Source organism: Bombina bombina, chromosome 3, assembly GCF_027579735.1.
Source record: "Bombina bombina isolate aBomBom1 chromosome 3, aBomBom1.pri, whole genome shotgun sequence".
Lineage (NCBI taxonomy): Eukaryota > Metazoa > Chordata > Amphibia > Anura > Bombinatoridae > Bombina > Bombina bombina.
The window spans coordinates 516,500,461-516,517,527 of NC_069501.1; the positions used below are offsets into that span (position 1 = coordinate 516,500,461).

The 17,067-nt window shown below is 38.6% G+C and overlaps 1 protein-coding gene across 1 annotated transcript in view; it reads left to right on the plus strand.

Moving 5' to 3' along the window:
• ARL8A (ADP ribosylation factor like GTPase 8A) overlaps positions 1-7,621 on the plus strand; it is a 64,477-nt gene extending 56,856 nt beyond the window's left edge. The window contains exons 6-7 of the mRNA XM_053704748.1: positions 989-1,059; positions 6,210-7,621. Coding sequence (XP_053560723.1) covers positions 989-1,059; positions 6,210-6,259 — 121 coding nt within the window. The 3' untranslated portion in view covers positions 6,260-7,621. The remainder of the gene's footprint in view (positions 1-988; positions 1,060-6,209) is intronic.
• Positions 7,622-17,067: the final 9,446 nt, after the last annotated feature.

The window sequence follows — 17,067 nt, forward strand, 5'->3', positions numbered from 1 at the left end:
ATAAACCATAAAGAATGTATTCAAAATTAAACTTACCATATCCATGAGCGCTGTTATGATCTCACCAATGCTTAATTAAAAAAAAAAATATTGATCTGCTCTCTTTAACAGGGTCATTTGAATCTTTATATGTACTGTGTGTTAATGTGCTTAGAGGGGTCTCGTTTTGGTTGAGATATCAATGAGTATTTATACTTAGGTTTGACTATTTGCAATATTCTGGGGTTGAGAGTTTATATTCCTCACTATTGCACTATTTAATTATGGAACCTTATCCATATCCAGTTGCTGTGAATCTTTTGGTTTAATATTTCTCTTTATCTTTGTGTGTGTTTTTTTCGCTTTTTGTTGATGTTTTTGTATGCCATTACTTTGAGAAATGTTATTTTCCAGGTGTAGAGGCCTATTTATTATTGTGCAAGCGGACATGATCCGATATTGCGGATCATGTCCACCGCATACGCTGTCTGCATTTATCATAGCACTAGCAGTTCTGGTGGGGAGTATCAATCAACCCAATCGTATTAGATCGGGTTGATTTTCAACGATGTCTGTCCACCGCCTCAGAGCAGGCGGACAGGTTATGGGGCAGCGATCTTTAGACCGCTGCTTCATAACTTGTGTTTCTGGCGAGCCACACGGGGCTTCAAGCTCCATACGGAGTTTGAGAAATATGCCCCGTAGTCTGCTTTTAAAGGAATGAATTTAAAGATTCAATTTTTTTTTAATTGACTCACATACTTTCTTTGGATGAATTTCACTTGTATTTATTTCTGATATAAAATAAAGACTTTATTTTATGTATGTAAATATTTATATTTTTGTATACGCTTGTCATTTTCATGTATTATTCCCATTTGTACCAAAGTGTTATGTCTATATACTTTATGATTTAAATTTCTAGTGGTACCATGATTTCATGTTCTCATTTCAAAACATTATTATTATGTTGTTGTTTTTTAATCTAAATTCCTTTTTTTTTCTGTAGGAACCTTTCTGCTATTCAGGACAGGGAAATCTGCTGCTACTCCATCTCTTGCAAAGAGAAAGATAACATTGGTGGGTATCAGGGAGTAAAAGACAAAGGGATAACTAAAATACAATACAATATAAATAAACAACAGGGTAAAGAACGTGCCGTGATGTTATGAAAGATGTTGTGGAACTACATTTCCCATGATGCTCTTTAGACTGTATGAGCATCATGGGAAATGTAGTTCCAAAACATCTGGGGGGCCCAAGATTGCTGACCCCTGACTTAGCATTTAGAGAGTGACATTTCTAAAATTGTCAGCCAGCAAATAACACAATTTTAGGATAATTGAAAATGATATGATATGATTAAAGGGACACAAAGGGAATGTTTTATTTGTTTTGTCTAAAAGAGGGCATTTAAAATGTATTTAGGTGTTAATATTCACTAATAAAGCAGTGGAAGGCCTGGTTAGCCAGTGAGCAGTGAGGCATAGAGGCCTACTTATCAATCCGTCAACTGTGCTGCATTCTCTGGCACCAATACGCTTGCCTGACATTGCCTAACATCGTGGCCGCGGACCTGAATACGCTCTCCATATTTAATAAAAAAGCTGTCAAAAAGCCATGCACCAGGTACGGGGCGATGAGCAGCGGACTGTTATTAACTAACAGTCATCGATCTCGCTGCTATTCGGCTTTTTCCCAGCTTTATTTGTACCCTGTCACTAAACATCGCCACTATACTAAAATGTTTAACCCCTATTCTGCCGCTCCCGGAGCCCACCGCAACTCTAATAAACTTATTAACCCCTATCCCGCCGCTCCCAGACCCCGCCGCAACTGTAATAAACGTATTAACCCCTATCCCGCTGCTCCCGGAGCCCACCGCAACTGTAATAAACGTATTAACCCCTATCCCGCCACTCCCGGACCCTGCCGCCACCTACATTATGTTCTTAACCCCTAATCTGCCGCCCCCTACACCGCCGCCACCTACATTATGTTATTATTAACCCCTATCCCGCCGCTCACGTAGCCCACCACAACTAAATAAAGTTATCAATCCCTAAACCTCCAGCCCCCCACATCGCCATAAGCTAAATTAACCTATTAACCCCTGAACCTAACAACCCGCTAACTGTACATTAAATATTAACTCATCCCTATCTTATAATAAATTTAAAGTTACCTTTAATTTAAATTAAACTATATTAAACTACTAATTAACCTACCCTAATTATTATACTAAAATTACATTAAACTATATTAAACTAATAATTAATCTACCCTAACTATTAGACTAAAATTACATTAAACTATATTAAACTAATAATTAATCTACCATAACTATTAGATTAACATTACATTAAACTAATAATTAATCTACCCTAACTATTAGACTAAAATTACATTAAACTATATTAAACTAATAATTAATCTACCCTAACTGTTAGACTAAATTACATTAAACTACAAATTAAATTAACTATAGTATATATTTAAAAACCTAACCCTACTCAAATAATTTAAATCTACACAAAAAAATTACTAAATTACAAAAATAACAAATACTAAGTTACAAAAAAATAAACACTAAGTTACACAAAATAAAAAAATAAATTATCAAAGATTTAAACTAATTACACCTAATCTAAGAGCCCTATGAAAGTAAAAAAGCCCCCCCAAAATAAAAAAACCCTAGCCTACAATAAACTACAAATAGCCCTTAAAAGGGCCTTTTGCGGGGCATTGCCCCAAAGAAATAAGCTCTTTTACCTTTAAATAAAAAATACCCCCCCAACAGTAAAACCCACCACCCACAAAACCAAACCTCCCAAATAAAAACCTAACGAAAAAAAACTATACTCCCCATTGCCCTGAAAAGGGCATTTGGGTGGGCATTGTCCTTAAAAGGGCATTTAGCTCTATTGCAGCCCAAACCCCTAATCTAAAAATAAAACCCACCCAATAAACCCTTAAAAAATCCTAACACTAACCCCTGAAGATCCACTTACAGTTTTGAAGATCTGACTTCCATCCTCCAAGAAGCTGGCAGACGTCTTCATCCAAGCGGCCGAAGTCTTCATCCAAGCCCGCAGAAGTCTTCACCCAGACGGCATCTTCTATCTTCATCCATCCGGCGCGGAGTGGCTCCATTTTCAAGACATCCAACGCGGAGCATCCTCTTCGTTCAACCTCTTCTTCACGAATGAATGTTCCTTTAAATTATGTCATCCAAGATGGCGTCCCTTAGATTCTGATTGGCTGATAGAATTCTATCAGCCAATCAGAAAATCCTATTTGCTGTTGCAATCAGCCAATAGGATTGAGCTTTCATCCTATTGTTTGATCCAATCAGCCAATAGGATTGAGCTTGCATTCTATTGGCTATTCCAATCAGCCAATAGAATGCGAGCTCAATCCTATTGGCTGATTGCAACAGGATTTTTTCAATCTTAATTCTGATTTCTGCCAGCTTCTTGGAGGATGGATGTCGGATCTTCAAAACTGTAAGTGGATCTTCAGGGGTTAGTGTTAGGATTTTTTAAGGGTTTATTGGGTGCGTTTTATTTTTAGATTAGGGTTTGGGCTGCAATAGAGCTAAATGCCCTTTTAAGGGCAATGCCCATCCAAATGCCCTTTTCAGGGCAATGGGGAGTATAGGTTTTTTTAGCTAGGTTTTTATTTTTTTGTAACTTAGTTGTTAGTTTTTTGTAACTTAGTAATTTTTTAGTGTAGATTTAAATTATTTGAGTAGGGTTAGGTATTTAAATATATAATATAGTTAATTTAATTTGTAGTTTAATGTTATTTTAGTATAATGGTTAGGGTAGGTTAATTATTAGTTTAATGTAATTTAGTATAATAGTTAGGATAGATTAATGAATAGTTTAATATAGTTTAATGTAATTTTAGTCTAATAGTTAGGGTATGTTAATTAGTAGTTTAATATAGTTTAATTTAAATATAAAGGTAATTTTAAATTTATTATAAAATAGGGATGAGTTAATATTTAAAAAAAGTTAGCGGGTTGTTAGGTTTAGGGATTAATAGTTTAATTTTGTTTATGGCGATGTGGGGGGGGGCTTGCGGTTTAGGGGTTAATAGGTTTAGTAAGTGCTAGTGATGTGGGAGGCCAGGGGTTTAGGGGTAATACATTTATTTAGTTGCGGTGGGCTCCGGGAGCAGCGGGATAGGGGTTAATAACTTTATGTAGGTGCCGGCGGTGTCGGGACGGCAGAATCAGGGTTAATAAGTATAATGTAGGTGGCGGCGGTGTCGTGGGGCAGCTGATTAGGGGTTAATAAGTATAATGTAGGTGGTGGCGGTGTAGGGGGCGGCAGATTAGGGGTGTTTAGAACATGTTAGGTGTTGGGTGTAAACATAACTTTTATTCTCCCATAGGAATCAATGGGATATTGGGCAGCAGCACACATGAGCTTTCGCTGCTTTCAGACTCCCATTGATTCCTATGGCATTTGCCGCCTCCAGGATGGCGGATTGAAAACCAGGTACGCTGGGCCAGAATAGTGGCGAGCGTACCTGGTAGAAATTTGATAACTAGCAAAAGTAGTCAGATAGTGCCGAATTTGCATTCGGAACATCTGTAGTGACGTAAGCATTGATCTGTGTCGGACTGAGACCGGCGGATCGTATGTTACGTCACAAATTTCAACTTTTGCCGGTCTGTAGGCTTTGATAAATAAGGGGAATCAGGCTCGCCACAATTACGCTGCGGAATTCCAGTGTATTTGTGGTTGACGGCTTGATAAATAGGCCTCATTAAAGGGACATGAACCCCATTTTTCTTCTTTAATTATTTAAAAAGAGCATACAATGTTAAACAACTTTCCTATTTATTTCTATTATCAAATTTACTTCATTCTGTTAGTATCCTTTTTTGAAAGATCAGCAATACACTACTAGAGCTAGCTGAACACATTAGGTTCAGCATATGAAATGAGGCATACAAATACAGACACCAATAATCAGCCAGTTGCCAGTATTGCATTGGTGCTCCTGAGCTTACTATGTATGTTTTTCAACAAAGGATACCTAGAGAACCAATACAATTTAGATGATATCAAAAAAATGGAAAGTTGTTTAAAACTGCAGGTTCTAGCTGAATCATGAATGTTTATCTTTGACTTTACTGTCCCTTTAAAAAAAAAAAAAAAAAAGTTGCACTTCCTTTTCAGCTTTAACTTAACATTTTTATTCTATTCAAAATATAGGGACTGTCTACACCAATTTGTTTTATTTTTTAAAAGTTAGATAATTCCTTTATTGCCCATTCCCCAGTTTTGCCTAACCAACACTGTTATAATAATAATAATAATACACTTTTTACCCTGTATCTAAGCCTCTGCAGACAGACCCATTATTTCAGTTCTTTTGACAGGCTTGCATTTTAGTCAATCAGTGCTGACTCATAAATAACTCCACGAAAGTGAGCACAATTTTATCTATATGACACACATGAACTATCACTGTCTAACTGGGAAATGCTATCAAAATGCACTGTGATAAGAGGCGGCCTTCAAGGGCTCATTAATTAGCATATGAGCCTAGCTGTGTTTATCTTTATCTTGCTCAATTACGTATTTTATGATGATAATAAATGTTGAGTTTAATCCCCACACCATGGCTTGACAAATTTGTCAAAAATTAAAGAGACAGCCTACTTGAACATTTTTATTGTTTAAAAAGATAGAAAACTCCTTTTTTACCCATTCCCCAATTTTGTATAACCAACACTGTTATAGTAATATACGTTTTACCCCTGTTATTGCCTTGTATCTAAAGCCCCTGCAGACTGCCCCCTTATTTCAGTTCTTTTGACAGACTTGCATTTTAGTCAATCAGTGCTAACCCATAAATAACTCATTGAGATAACATTGTGAGCACAATGTTATCTATATGACACACATGCGCTAGCACTGTCTAGCTGTGAAAAAGTGTCAAAATGCACTGAGATAAGAGGCGGCCTTCAAGGGCTTAGAAATTAGCATATGAGCCTACCTAGGTTTAACTTTTAGCAAAGAATACCAAGAGAATAAAGAAAATTTGATGATTAAAGTAAATTGGAAAGTTGTTTAAAATTGCATGCCCTATCTGAATCATTAACATTTAATTTTGACTTGACTGTCCCTTTTAGTTTATTTATTGCTTTAAGACTTGTATGTTTCCCTGTAACTTTTTCTGACAAATTTCTTCCTGTCTGTTTCTTTTAGACATCACCCTACAGTGGCTTATTCAGCACTCCAAATCCCGGAGAAGCTGAGATGAACATATATCTGTCCGCCACCTTTAAATATCCCAGCAAGCATTTTGTGTCTGGGACTTATTATAATATCAAGAAAATGGAAAGACGTCCAGATCCCTGAAATTCTCTCTCTTGCCCTTCTCATTTCTCTTTATGCTCTGTATCCCAATTTCCCATCTCTCTCTCTCTCCTATTTTTGTATTTTTAAACTATCATCTTTCCTTTCCTTGTAAGATAAACTCCAATTTCCTTCACTCTCGACCTTCCTTCACCCCCCTTTCTTCCTTTTTATTGTTGTTGATGTGTGTGCGTGTATATATCTATACATGTGTATATACATATAATTTAATTGTTTTTATTTAACTTTACATAATAATTTAGCTCTCAGCTGGCTGGTATATATACCTGTACAGGGAGGAAGTATATAGACTAAAATGTCCAGCACAAGTTTCTTGATAATGTCCTCCATCTTGAAGAATTTGCACCAGAATTTTAATAATTTGTCAATAGTAAATGCAGTTTTCTTTCCACAAGACACAAATGAATTTGCATCAGGAAGTATTAAGAAAAGATGTATTCCACATCCTTTATCTTCCCAACGTGTGTCTTGGATTAGCTAATTATTGCAATGCTCAGGAAAAGGCAGGCATTTTAGAATGATACAAAACTGACTTTGCTTAAGATAGTACTGTACTTATATGTGAACTGATTTTACTGATAATAACACAGTTAAAGTCACAGATAAAGGAGGTTCATAAGGTCAATTAAAAAGGTCAAGTGACTTTCTACAGGAAACTGGAAACAGCTCGTTATAAATATTTAAAATAAAGCCCTCAACAATAGGTAGCGCTGAAACAAGCTGAAATTCTATTATTTTTAAGTTAATAATGTACTCATGTCTGAGAGGAGCAGAATATAGTTGTCCTTATGAAATGCAGTAATCTGCATAATAGGCGCTTTACTCTGTGGCACATTTCATTAAAAGGGACATCATACCCAACAATTGTCTTTCAGGATTCAGATAGGGTATACAATATTAAATGTATGTCAATTATCAAATTTGCTTCATTCTCTTGGTATCCTTTATTGAAGAAGTAGAGCACTACTGGCTCTAAGGCCTACCTATGTATGCTTTTCAACAAGAAATACCAAGAGAATGGAGCAAATTAGGTACTGGAATTAAATTGGAAAGTTGTTTTAAAATTACATGCTCTAGTTGAACCCTGGAAGTCTAATTTTGACTTTAGCGCCCCTTTAACACACTGCTCTGCAGAACCTCTCAGAATAATGTCGCATTTCATTTGTTTCTGTTATTTTTTTCTTGTGTACATTTTATTTAATTTTTTGGCTTCTAATAAATTAATAATTTTGTCAGCGTTATGTATTATGTTGCATATGTTATCTCATTGTATGCAAGCATGTTTAATTTATCAAGTATGTTTTCCAACTAGTTACTATACTATAGCAGTTTACATAAAGTTCTATTTCGTGTGTCTTTACATGCAGAACGCTCATGAATATAGCTATAATAAGGGATAAGTGCATACAATAATTTAGTCATTCACTCTAGAACAGTGATAGGCACCCAGCATGTATGTATGTATGTATGTATTGGGTACTTGTAAAGCGCGGCTAATCACTCGTTAGGGTCTCAAGGCGCTGCTCATTTTATCGACCTCGGAAGGATGAAAGGCTGAGTGGACCTCACCGGGGATCGAACCTGCAACCCTTGGGTTGCTACAGAGCTCAGCCACAGTGCCTTAGCATGCTGAGCATCAGTCATGCAGCCTCAATTCTTCTCAAAAGGGTTAAAATAAGGGTTAAAATTCACTCTATGTTGTGAAATGTGGATAGAGAGAGAAGGTATTTTAGGTTAGAAATAAAGTATATGCTCTTTGAGGAAAAATATTAAATTTTGCATCAAAGAAACAGAAGAAAAATGCAGGGGAAGTTTCCAAGGGTTGTATGCAGCCAACGGACCAATAGTTGCTCAGAAATAGACTAGCACTACCCTTGAGCAGTGTTTCTCAACTGTGGTCCTTAACAGTCCAGGTTTTCATTATAGCTTAACTAGAGCACAGGTAAAATAATCAGCTGATCAGGAACCATAGTTATTAATCTTCTCTCACAATAGACCAATCAGATCATGCATTAACGGGGCAGATACGCTCCAGAGAGTTCTGTTCTAATCAGAGCCTCTGGCACCGCAACCGCCTCTGGGAAACTAACCATGGGTCCCATTCCCCATGACGTGCTTTTAAAGGTTCCCGGACAGAATGCGTGTGCAACGGATAATAATCTGACAGACAAATGTCCATCGGATAACAGTCCAGTCTGTCCGAGAATGTTTAAAAGCATGTCATGAGGGTGGGACCCATGGTTAGGTTCCCAGAGGCAGTTGCGGCTCCCGAGGCCCTGATTAGAACAGAACTCTCTGGAGCATATCTGCCCTCGGCCTATAATGCATGATCTGATTGGTCTGTGTCTCCATGAGGTCACCAGATGTACAACCAATCGGACAAGGCTTTGGCTTTGTCACTACCGCCTAATGCTCTCACCCTTCAGCTGATTATTTCACCTGTGCTAATGAAAACCTGGCCTGTTGGGGGTACTTGAGGACCGCGGTTGAGAAACACTGTGATTGAAAAACAAAGAAACAGCAGGCAAAAAAAGATTCTCTAAATTATTAAAATATACACTTATGTAAAGTAAAGGAACCGGAAGGTGTTAATTGGAACTAAGGACAAGATTTATTTAGTGTTAATAAGGGGGGCTGAGTACGCACAGTGAGTACGCACAGTGGTAGAGGAAGGTAAATGAATGTGCGTAGTAAACAATATGGTGGCAGAGAGGAGACGGTGGGAAGTTGCGGAAGATGGGGTAAATCAACAAAACAAGGATGCTGATGGATAGATCTTTGATAGAGTTTGAGTGGAAGAACCAATCACAGGCTAAATAAGCAGTGTAGTGGCTCTACTATGAGGTTATGGGCAGGGCATTTTAACAGCCAAGAGGTGCATAGAGAAATAATGTATACTGTGTATCTATCTAAAATTAAGCTATTAAGAAGAGGGTGGCTGAATGTATTGAGTTTAAAAGCAAGTAAACAATTTACAAATACCCCGGGGGTATAGTGTTAGAAGCATCATGTATAGTGAGAGTAAATGAAGATGATCCTAAGCTATCAACATATATACATGCGCATGCCACATGAGGTTTTTACAACAGAAAATTATCTAAAGCTATCAAAAATAGGAACTAAAGAGGGGAATCAAGATGGAGAAAATGCTCCACCCTCTGGAATTTTGACATAAACACCCAACTTTTGATACCATTGACCCATTTTTTTTTAAATAAATTTCAGTTAATTTATACAACAAGTAACTCCCTCCTGCGTCACATGCTGTCACTGATATTAAAGTGCAGGGGACCTTTTCAATACAATTTTTGGAGTAGACTATCACTTTAAGTTAACATCTGCAGCTGTTTAAAAACAAAATTACAGCGAGTATATTCTGTGGAGGTGGACTTCAAGCCGGGCGCCTTTTCAGGGCCATCTAGAGGCCGCTTTAGTGTTGCACAAGCTTCTAATTGGATCCCTGAAAGAGACACACAGACACTTGATGTATTAATGCAGGTTTGTATTTTTAAGGGAGTAAAGCTACAGAGAATCGAGGTAGGGTCATCTTTTTTTTTTATTATTTTTTATAAAAATGTACATTATTATTCTCCCATTTTTTTCTGCTGGTTCCTAAAATGCTGCTCAAAACCGTCCTGCAATTTATTTGCTAATACTTGCGACAGGTCTGCAAAATAAGTTTGGAAATCATGTGGTAATATGCAAGGCCTGTGTATGGAACACAGTTACATTCAATCCCCAGTAAATTGCTTCTATAATGCACATACAGCATGTGTATTTGTTTGTGTTTATGTATGTGTATATGTATGTTTATATGAATGTATGCACGTGTATGTATTTGTATCTGTGCGTGGGTTTGTGTGTGTATGCTTATATATTGCGTGTGTATATATATATATATATATATATATATCTGTGTATTTGTGTGTATGTGTGCATGCAGTTGTATGTATGTGTGCTTATGTATAAACACTATGGTGGACTTTAAGAATGCCTGGGATAAGCATAAGGCTATACTACGAACTAGATAAGCTTATACTTTTAGGAAATATTGGGCAGACTTGTTGGGCCTATGGTCCTTATTTGTGCGTGTAAATGTGTGTTTGTGTGTGCAAGTTAAAGTATGAAGCAGGTATAGTGGTGGATTATCACAGCAGGGGTGTAGTTTAGGAGGAGCATAGGCGTTCCTCTATTTCAAAACTTCACCTGCTGCCACTGGTGATTTTATTGATGAAATGTCTGCAATGGACTACTTCTATACAGTTCTAAAAACGAGAACACTTGCCAAACATATACATATTTATTGCCTCCTTCAAAGATGAATCTTCAAAAACTATGGACTAGATTTAAAAATTTTGAGCGGACATAATTCGCTACAGCATTTATCATTGCACAAGCATTTCACCAAAAATGCTTATGCAATGCCGCCTCCTTTTTACTGGCACCCAATTGGCCGCTAGCAGGGGCTGTCAATCATCCAAATCAAATCGGGATGAATTCAATTCACCACCTTTAAGTTGGTGGGGAGTTTAAGAAGCAGCGGTTTTACGACTGCTTCTCCGAAACAGCATCCGCTGCTTAATAAATGGAGCCCTATGTATTCTCTGTGTTTCCGATGAGTATGTTTCACAAACTTCGACATTTTAAGGAAAGTATTTATAACAAGTAACAAAACTGTACATGAATTAGCAAGTTTAATTTAGAGAGTAAGAAAAATTTTCCAAGCTGCCAATAACATGGCCTTCTTCAGTCGCCATTTGTGATGCAACATCACTTATCAAAATTTAAGATTGCACAACAGCTCTTTGTGCTATACTGCCCCTTGCTCTTTTGCAACCTTGCTTGAGAGCAGGGCCTGTCAATCACCTTGAACTATCAATGAGATAAGAAGCAGGAACTGCTTCCTGAATTTATGTTGCAGGCTCAGAATCTGCAAGTGAAGCTTTATAAATTCCCCCTGTAACTAAAATAGCGTTACTAGCTATTGTTTTTCAATTGTGTTTAAACATGCAGTGTTCCTTGTTTGTATTGTTCCCTTTTAAGGAGAAGTTTTGGGGGCTTAATAAGTAATAAGAATAACAACAATAATAATGACAATAATAATAATATTGATAAAGATAATTCTTCCCTAGGGCATTCTTTGAAATAGATTTATGGAAATGTATACTTTGCTACCAAGACAACTACAGGATGTTGACTTATTTGACATGGGATATATTATAATAGTTATGGTAGAATGGTTCCAAAAATAAATACAAAATTATACTTGCTATGGGTGGAGAATCTAGGTAGATCAGAGGATATGATTTGCTTTAAATATTGTAAATAGTACATCAAATAAACACTAAAAAATATGTTTCTTTCATGTAATTAGCAAGAGTCCATGAGCTAGTGACGTATGGGATATACATTCCTACCAGGAGGGGCAAAGTTTCCCAAACCTCAAAATGCCTATAAATACACCCCTCACCACACCCACAAATCAGTTTTACAAACTTTGCCTCCCATGGAGGTGGTGAAGTAGGTTTGTGCTAGATTCTTTGTTGATATGCGCTTCGCAGCAGGCTGGAGCCCGGTTTTCCTCTCAGTGTGCAGTGAAATGTCAGAGGGATGTGAAGAGAGTATTGCCTATTTGAATTCAATGATCTCCTTCTACGGGGTCTATTTCATAGGTTCTCTGTTATCGGTCGTAGAGATTCATCTCTTACCTCCCTTTTCAGATCGACGATATACTCTTATATATACCATTACCTCTACTGATTCTCGTTTCAGTACTGGTTTGGCTTTCTACTACATGTAGATGAGTGTCCTGGGGTAAGTAAGTCTTATTTTTGTGACACTCTAAGCTATGGTTGGGCACTTTTATATAAAGTTCTAAATATATGTGTTTAAACATTTATTTGCCTTGATTCAGGATGTTCAACATTCCTTATTTCAGACAGTCAGTTTCATTATTGGGATAATGCATTTGAATAATCAATTTTTCTTACCTTTAAATTTGACTTTTTTCCAGTGGGCTGTTAGGCTCGCGGGGGCTAAAAATGCTTCTTTTTATTGCGTCATTTTTGGCGTGGACTTTTTTGGCGCAAAAATTTTCTTTGTCATTTCCGGCGTCATACTTGTCGCCGCAAGTTGCGTCATTTTTTTTACGTTTTTTGCGCCAAAAATGTCGGCGTCACCGGATGTGGCGTCATTTTTGGCGCTTTAAGCATTTAGGCGCCAAATAATGTGGGCGTCTTTTTGGCGCTAAAAAATATGGGCGTCATTATTGTCTCCACATTATTTAAGTCTCATTGTTTATTTGCTTCTGGTTGCTAGAAGCTTGTTCATTGGCATTTTTTCCCATTCCTGAAACTGTCATTTAAGGAATTTGATCAATTTTGCTTTATATGTTGTTTTTTCTATTACATATTGCAAGATGTCTCAGATTGACCCTGAATCAGAAGATACTTCTGGAAAATTGCTGCCTGATTGTCATGATTCCGTACCGTTCATTGCCGTGTCGCCGCGGCTCCCGGATCTTCTCTGTGTGACTGACGTCACGTTGCTTAGCAACGTGACGCTTTCTCGACACACCCCTCTGATGACGTTGCCGCTCCTGCCTTTAAACCACGGCGGGAGATCTGAATCGGGGCCCGTTTGTTTGTTCCCCTTGGAGTTTGTGAGTACCTTGTCAAAATCTGTTTTCTTGATACCGACTTCTGCCTGCCTGACCAAGCCTGTTGCCTTAACCCTTTTGCTGTTATTTGGATTCCGACTTCTGCCTGTTTGACCAAGCCTTTTGCCTTAACCCTTTTGCTGATATTTGGATACCGACTTCTGCCTGTCTGACCAAGCCTTATGCCTTAACCCTTTTTTGCTTATGTTTGGATGCCGACTTCTGCCTGCCTGACCTTGCTTTTGCCTTATTCCACAATCATTTCTTTGATTAATAAAACCTGCTTAAAGGGACATTTTCTTTTACAAACTGCAAAGGAGAACTTTGACTTTCTGTTTTGTTATAAGCCTGCTTAAAGGGACATTTACTTTTTCAAAGCTGCAAAAGGGAACTTTGTTACAAGCCTGCTAATGAGGACCTTTTTTCTAAACTGCAAATAAGAGCATTTCCTTTATATTCTTTGACCTGCTTAAAGGGACGTTTTTTCCTTTGTGGTTTCCCTGCATCCTGAGCAACTATTATTTTTTGTAATCTTTCTCATCTGTTTCCTGAGTGGGTCACGTCCTGGATATTTCTCAGTGTGCTAGCGTGTGCTTTCTATTCACGCTAGCAGTTGGGTTGCATCCCGGACTGATTCCAAAGCGGCTGACATTACAAACGGGCCATAAAAATGGACCCCACTGAATTATCCATGGCCGTGGCTCACCAGGGACAGCTTTTGGGATCTCATGCCACTCACCTGCAGTCTCTGGACACTAAACTTGATCAAATAACTGCTCTATTACAAAATTTGGTTGCTACCGCACCTCCCAATCCTAATCCCAATCCTAATCCTATTGAGGCATTACCTCCTTCGATTCCTAACAATCAGTCTCAGGTACAACTAAGTCCCAGGATACCTCTTCCGGATAAATATGATGGGAATCCTGAAGATTGTAGAGGCTTTCTGAATCAATGCCGTCTTCATTTCCGAAATAGCCCTACTCTTTTTGCTACTCCCTCTTCTAGAATCACATTTCTTATTTCCTTAATGAAAGGAAAAGCCTTGGCTTGGGTATCACCTTTGCTAGAAAAGAATGATCCTATACTTTTGGATGTTGATACATTTCTATCTATGTTCTCAAATGTATTCGATAAACCTGGAAGGTCATCCGCTGCTGAAGCCACTCTCCTGGATTTACGTCAAGGTAATCAACCAGTCTCTCAATACGCTATTGAGTTCCGCACCCTTGCCTCTGAAACCACTTGGAATCAGGGAGCACTCAGAGCCGCTTTCCGTAAAGGACTTTCTGAGCGTCTCAAGGATGAATTGGTGTATCGTGAACTTCCAGAGTCCTTAGAAGCCTTAATAAATCTCTGTATCAGTCTCGACGCCAGGTTTCGTGAACGCCAACAAGAAAAGGATAGAACACAGAGGTCTTCAACTCGAACTCCTTTTCGTTTGGCTCCTCGTTTTTCTAATCCAGTCACTCCAGTCTCTCCTACTACTGATCAGGCTGAACCCATGGAAGTGGGAAGTATAAAATTAACTGAGACTGAACGCTTGAGAAGACGGACTCTTGGCTTATGTCTGTACTGTGGCCTTAAAGGGCATTTATTAAGGGATTGTCCTACTAGGCCAGTAAAAGCCAGGGCTTAACTCTAGTCCAGGGAACTGAGTTAAGCCAAAACAGTTGCCATTCCCTGTACAAGAAGCTCTTTGTTCCAGTAACCCTTCTGATTGGACATAAGAAGATTTATACCCAAGCTCTGATTGATTCTGGTGCTGGAGGAGTGTTCATTGACTCTACATTCGTCTCTACTCACTCTATAGCCTTACTAAAGAAGGAGTATTCCATTTCAGTCTCTACAGTCAGTGGAGATCCTTTGGGTTCTGGATATATTCAGTTTTCTACTCAACCCTTACTCCTCACCGTAGGAATACTTCATTCCGAGACAATTTGTTTTGATGTCATCCCCACTCCGCAATTTCCCATTATCTTGGGATTACCCTGGCTCCAAATTCACAATCCCATTTTTTCTTGGACTTTCGGTGAACTCACTTCCTGGGGATCTACATGCCAGACTAAATGTCTTCAAAAGATTACCAAGTTACCACTCACTATTGCTCTCACAGTTGAAACTCCGGACTCCTTACCTATGCCTTATCATGACTTTGTGGATGTTTTCTCCAAAAAAGAAGCTGAACGTCTTCCTCCTCACCGCCCTTTTGATTGTCCCATTGATCTCCTTCCCGGGGCTGCCTATCCTCGAGGCAAGACATATCCACTTTCTAAACCAGAAAACATGGCTTTGGAAGAATATATTAAAGACAGTCTGGCTAGAGGATTTATTCGACCCTCCTCTTCCCCTGTAGGGGCTGGTTTCTTTTTTGCAGGAAAAAAGGATGGCGGATTAAGACCCTGTATTGATTATCGAGGATTAAATCAGATTACCATCAAGAACAGTTATCCTCTACCCCTTATTCCTGAACTTTTTACTTATCTTCAGGGAGCCATCATATTCACCAAACTCGACCTACGTGGTGCATACAATCTGATCCGTATACGCAAAGGAGATGAGTGGAAGACTGCCTTTAACACTCGATTTGGGCATTATGAATATTTGGTCATGCCCTTCGGGCTATGCAATGCTCCGGCGGTTTTTCAACATTTTGTAAACGAGATCTTTCGTGATTTTTTGAATATCTTTGTCATCATATACCTTGACGACATCTTAATTTTTTCTCAGAACCACCAAGATCATGTGCACCACGTCAAGAAAGTACTTCAACGTTTAAGAGAATTCCATCTGTTTGCTAAACTGGAGAAATGTTCTTTCCATCAAAAATCCATACCCTTTCTGGGTTATGTAATATCGGCATCTGGATTTGAAATGGACCCTACTAAACTTTCTGCCATTTTGGATTGGCCTAGACCTGATTCTTTGAAGGCTTTACAACGTTTTCTAGGCTTCGCCAACTACTACAGGAAGTTCATCAAGAATTTTGCTACTATTACTTCTCCTCTTACTTCTCTCACTAGAAAAGGACAAAACTGTAAAAAATGGCCTCCTGAGGCTATAGAAGCTTTTGAGTCTCTCAAAGAAGCTTTTTCCTCAGCACCTATTCTCCGTCATCCAAATCCTGAGTTTCAATTTATCCTGGAAGTTGATGCTTCCTCTGTTGCTGCTGGAGCTGTTCTGTCTCAACGAATACCAGAGACTGGAAAGATTCATCCTGTTGCTTTCTTCTCTAAAAAATTCAATCCTTCTGAATTTAACTATGACGTAGGGAATAAAGAGTTGCTTGCCATCAAAATGGCATTGGATGAATGGAGACATTGGCTGGAAGGTACTTCTTTGCCATTTACTATCCTCACTGATCATAAGAACCTTCTGTATCTCCAAACAGCCAAACGATTGAATTCCAGGCAAGCACGCTGGTCATTATTCTTCTCCCGGTTTCACTATAATTTGTCTTACATACCTGGTTCAAAAAATATTAAAGCAGACGCCCTTTCCAGACAATTTCAAGATACCCCAGTTCCTGAGTCTGGTACCATTCTCCAACCTCATGAAGTCATAGCCCAGTTAACAACTTCCTGGTTACAAGAATTACAGTCTGCTCAAGAGAATCTTCCTTTGTCCTGTAAACCTCCCGATGGTTTACTCTTTGTTCCTGAACGTCTTCGTTCCAAGATTTTATTTTGGGCTCATGATAGTCCCCTTTCTGGACATCCTGGCATCAGTATTACCACTCGAAACCTCAAACAACATGTCTGGTGGCCTACTCTCTCTCAAGATGTGAAGGATTACGTCTCAGTATGCACACAATGTGCCATGAACAAAACTCCACGCCAACTTCCTTCAGGATTGCTCCAACCATTGCCTATACCTCACCAGCCTTGGACTCATGTATCCATGGACTTCATTACCGACCTTCCCTTGTCCGCTGGAAACAATACTATCTGGGTGGTGGTCGACAGGTTCACTAAGACTGCCCATTTTGTACCATTACCAGGATTACCATCTGCCAAAAGACTCTCTGAA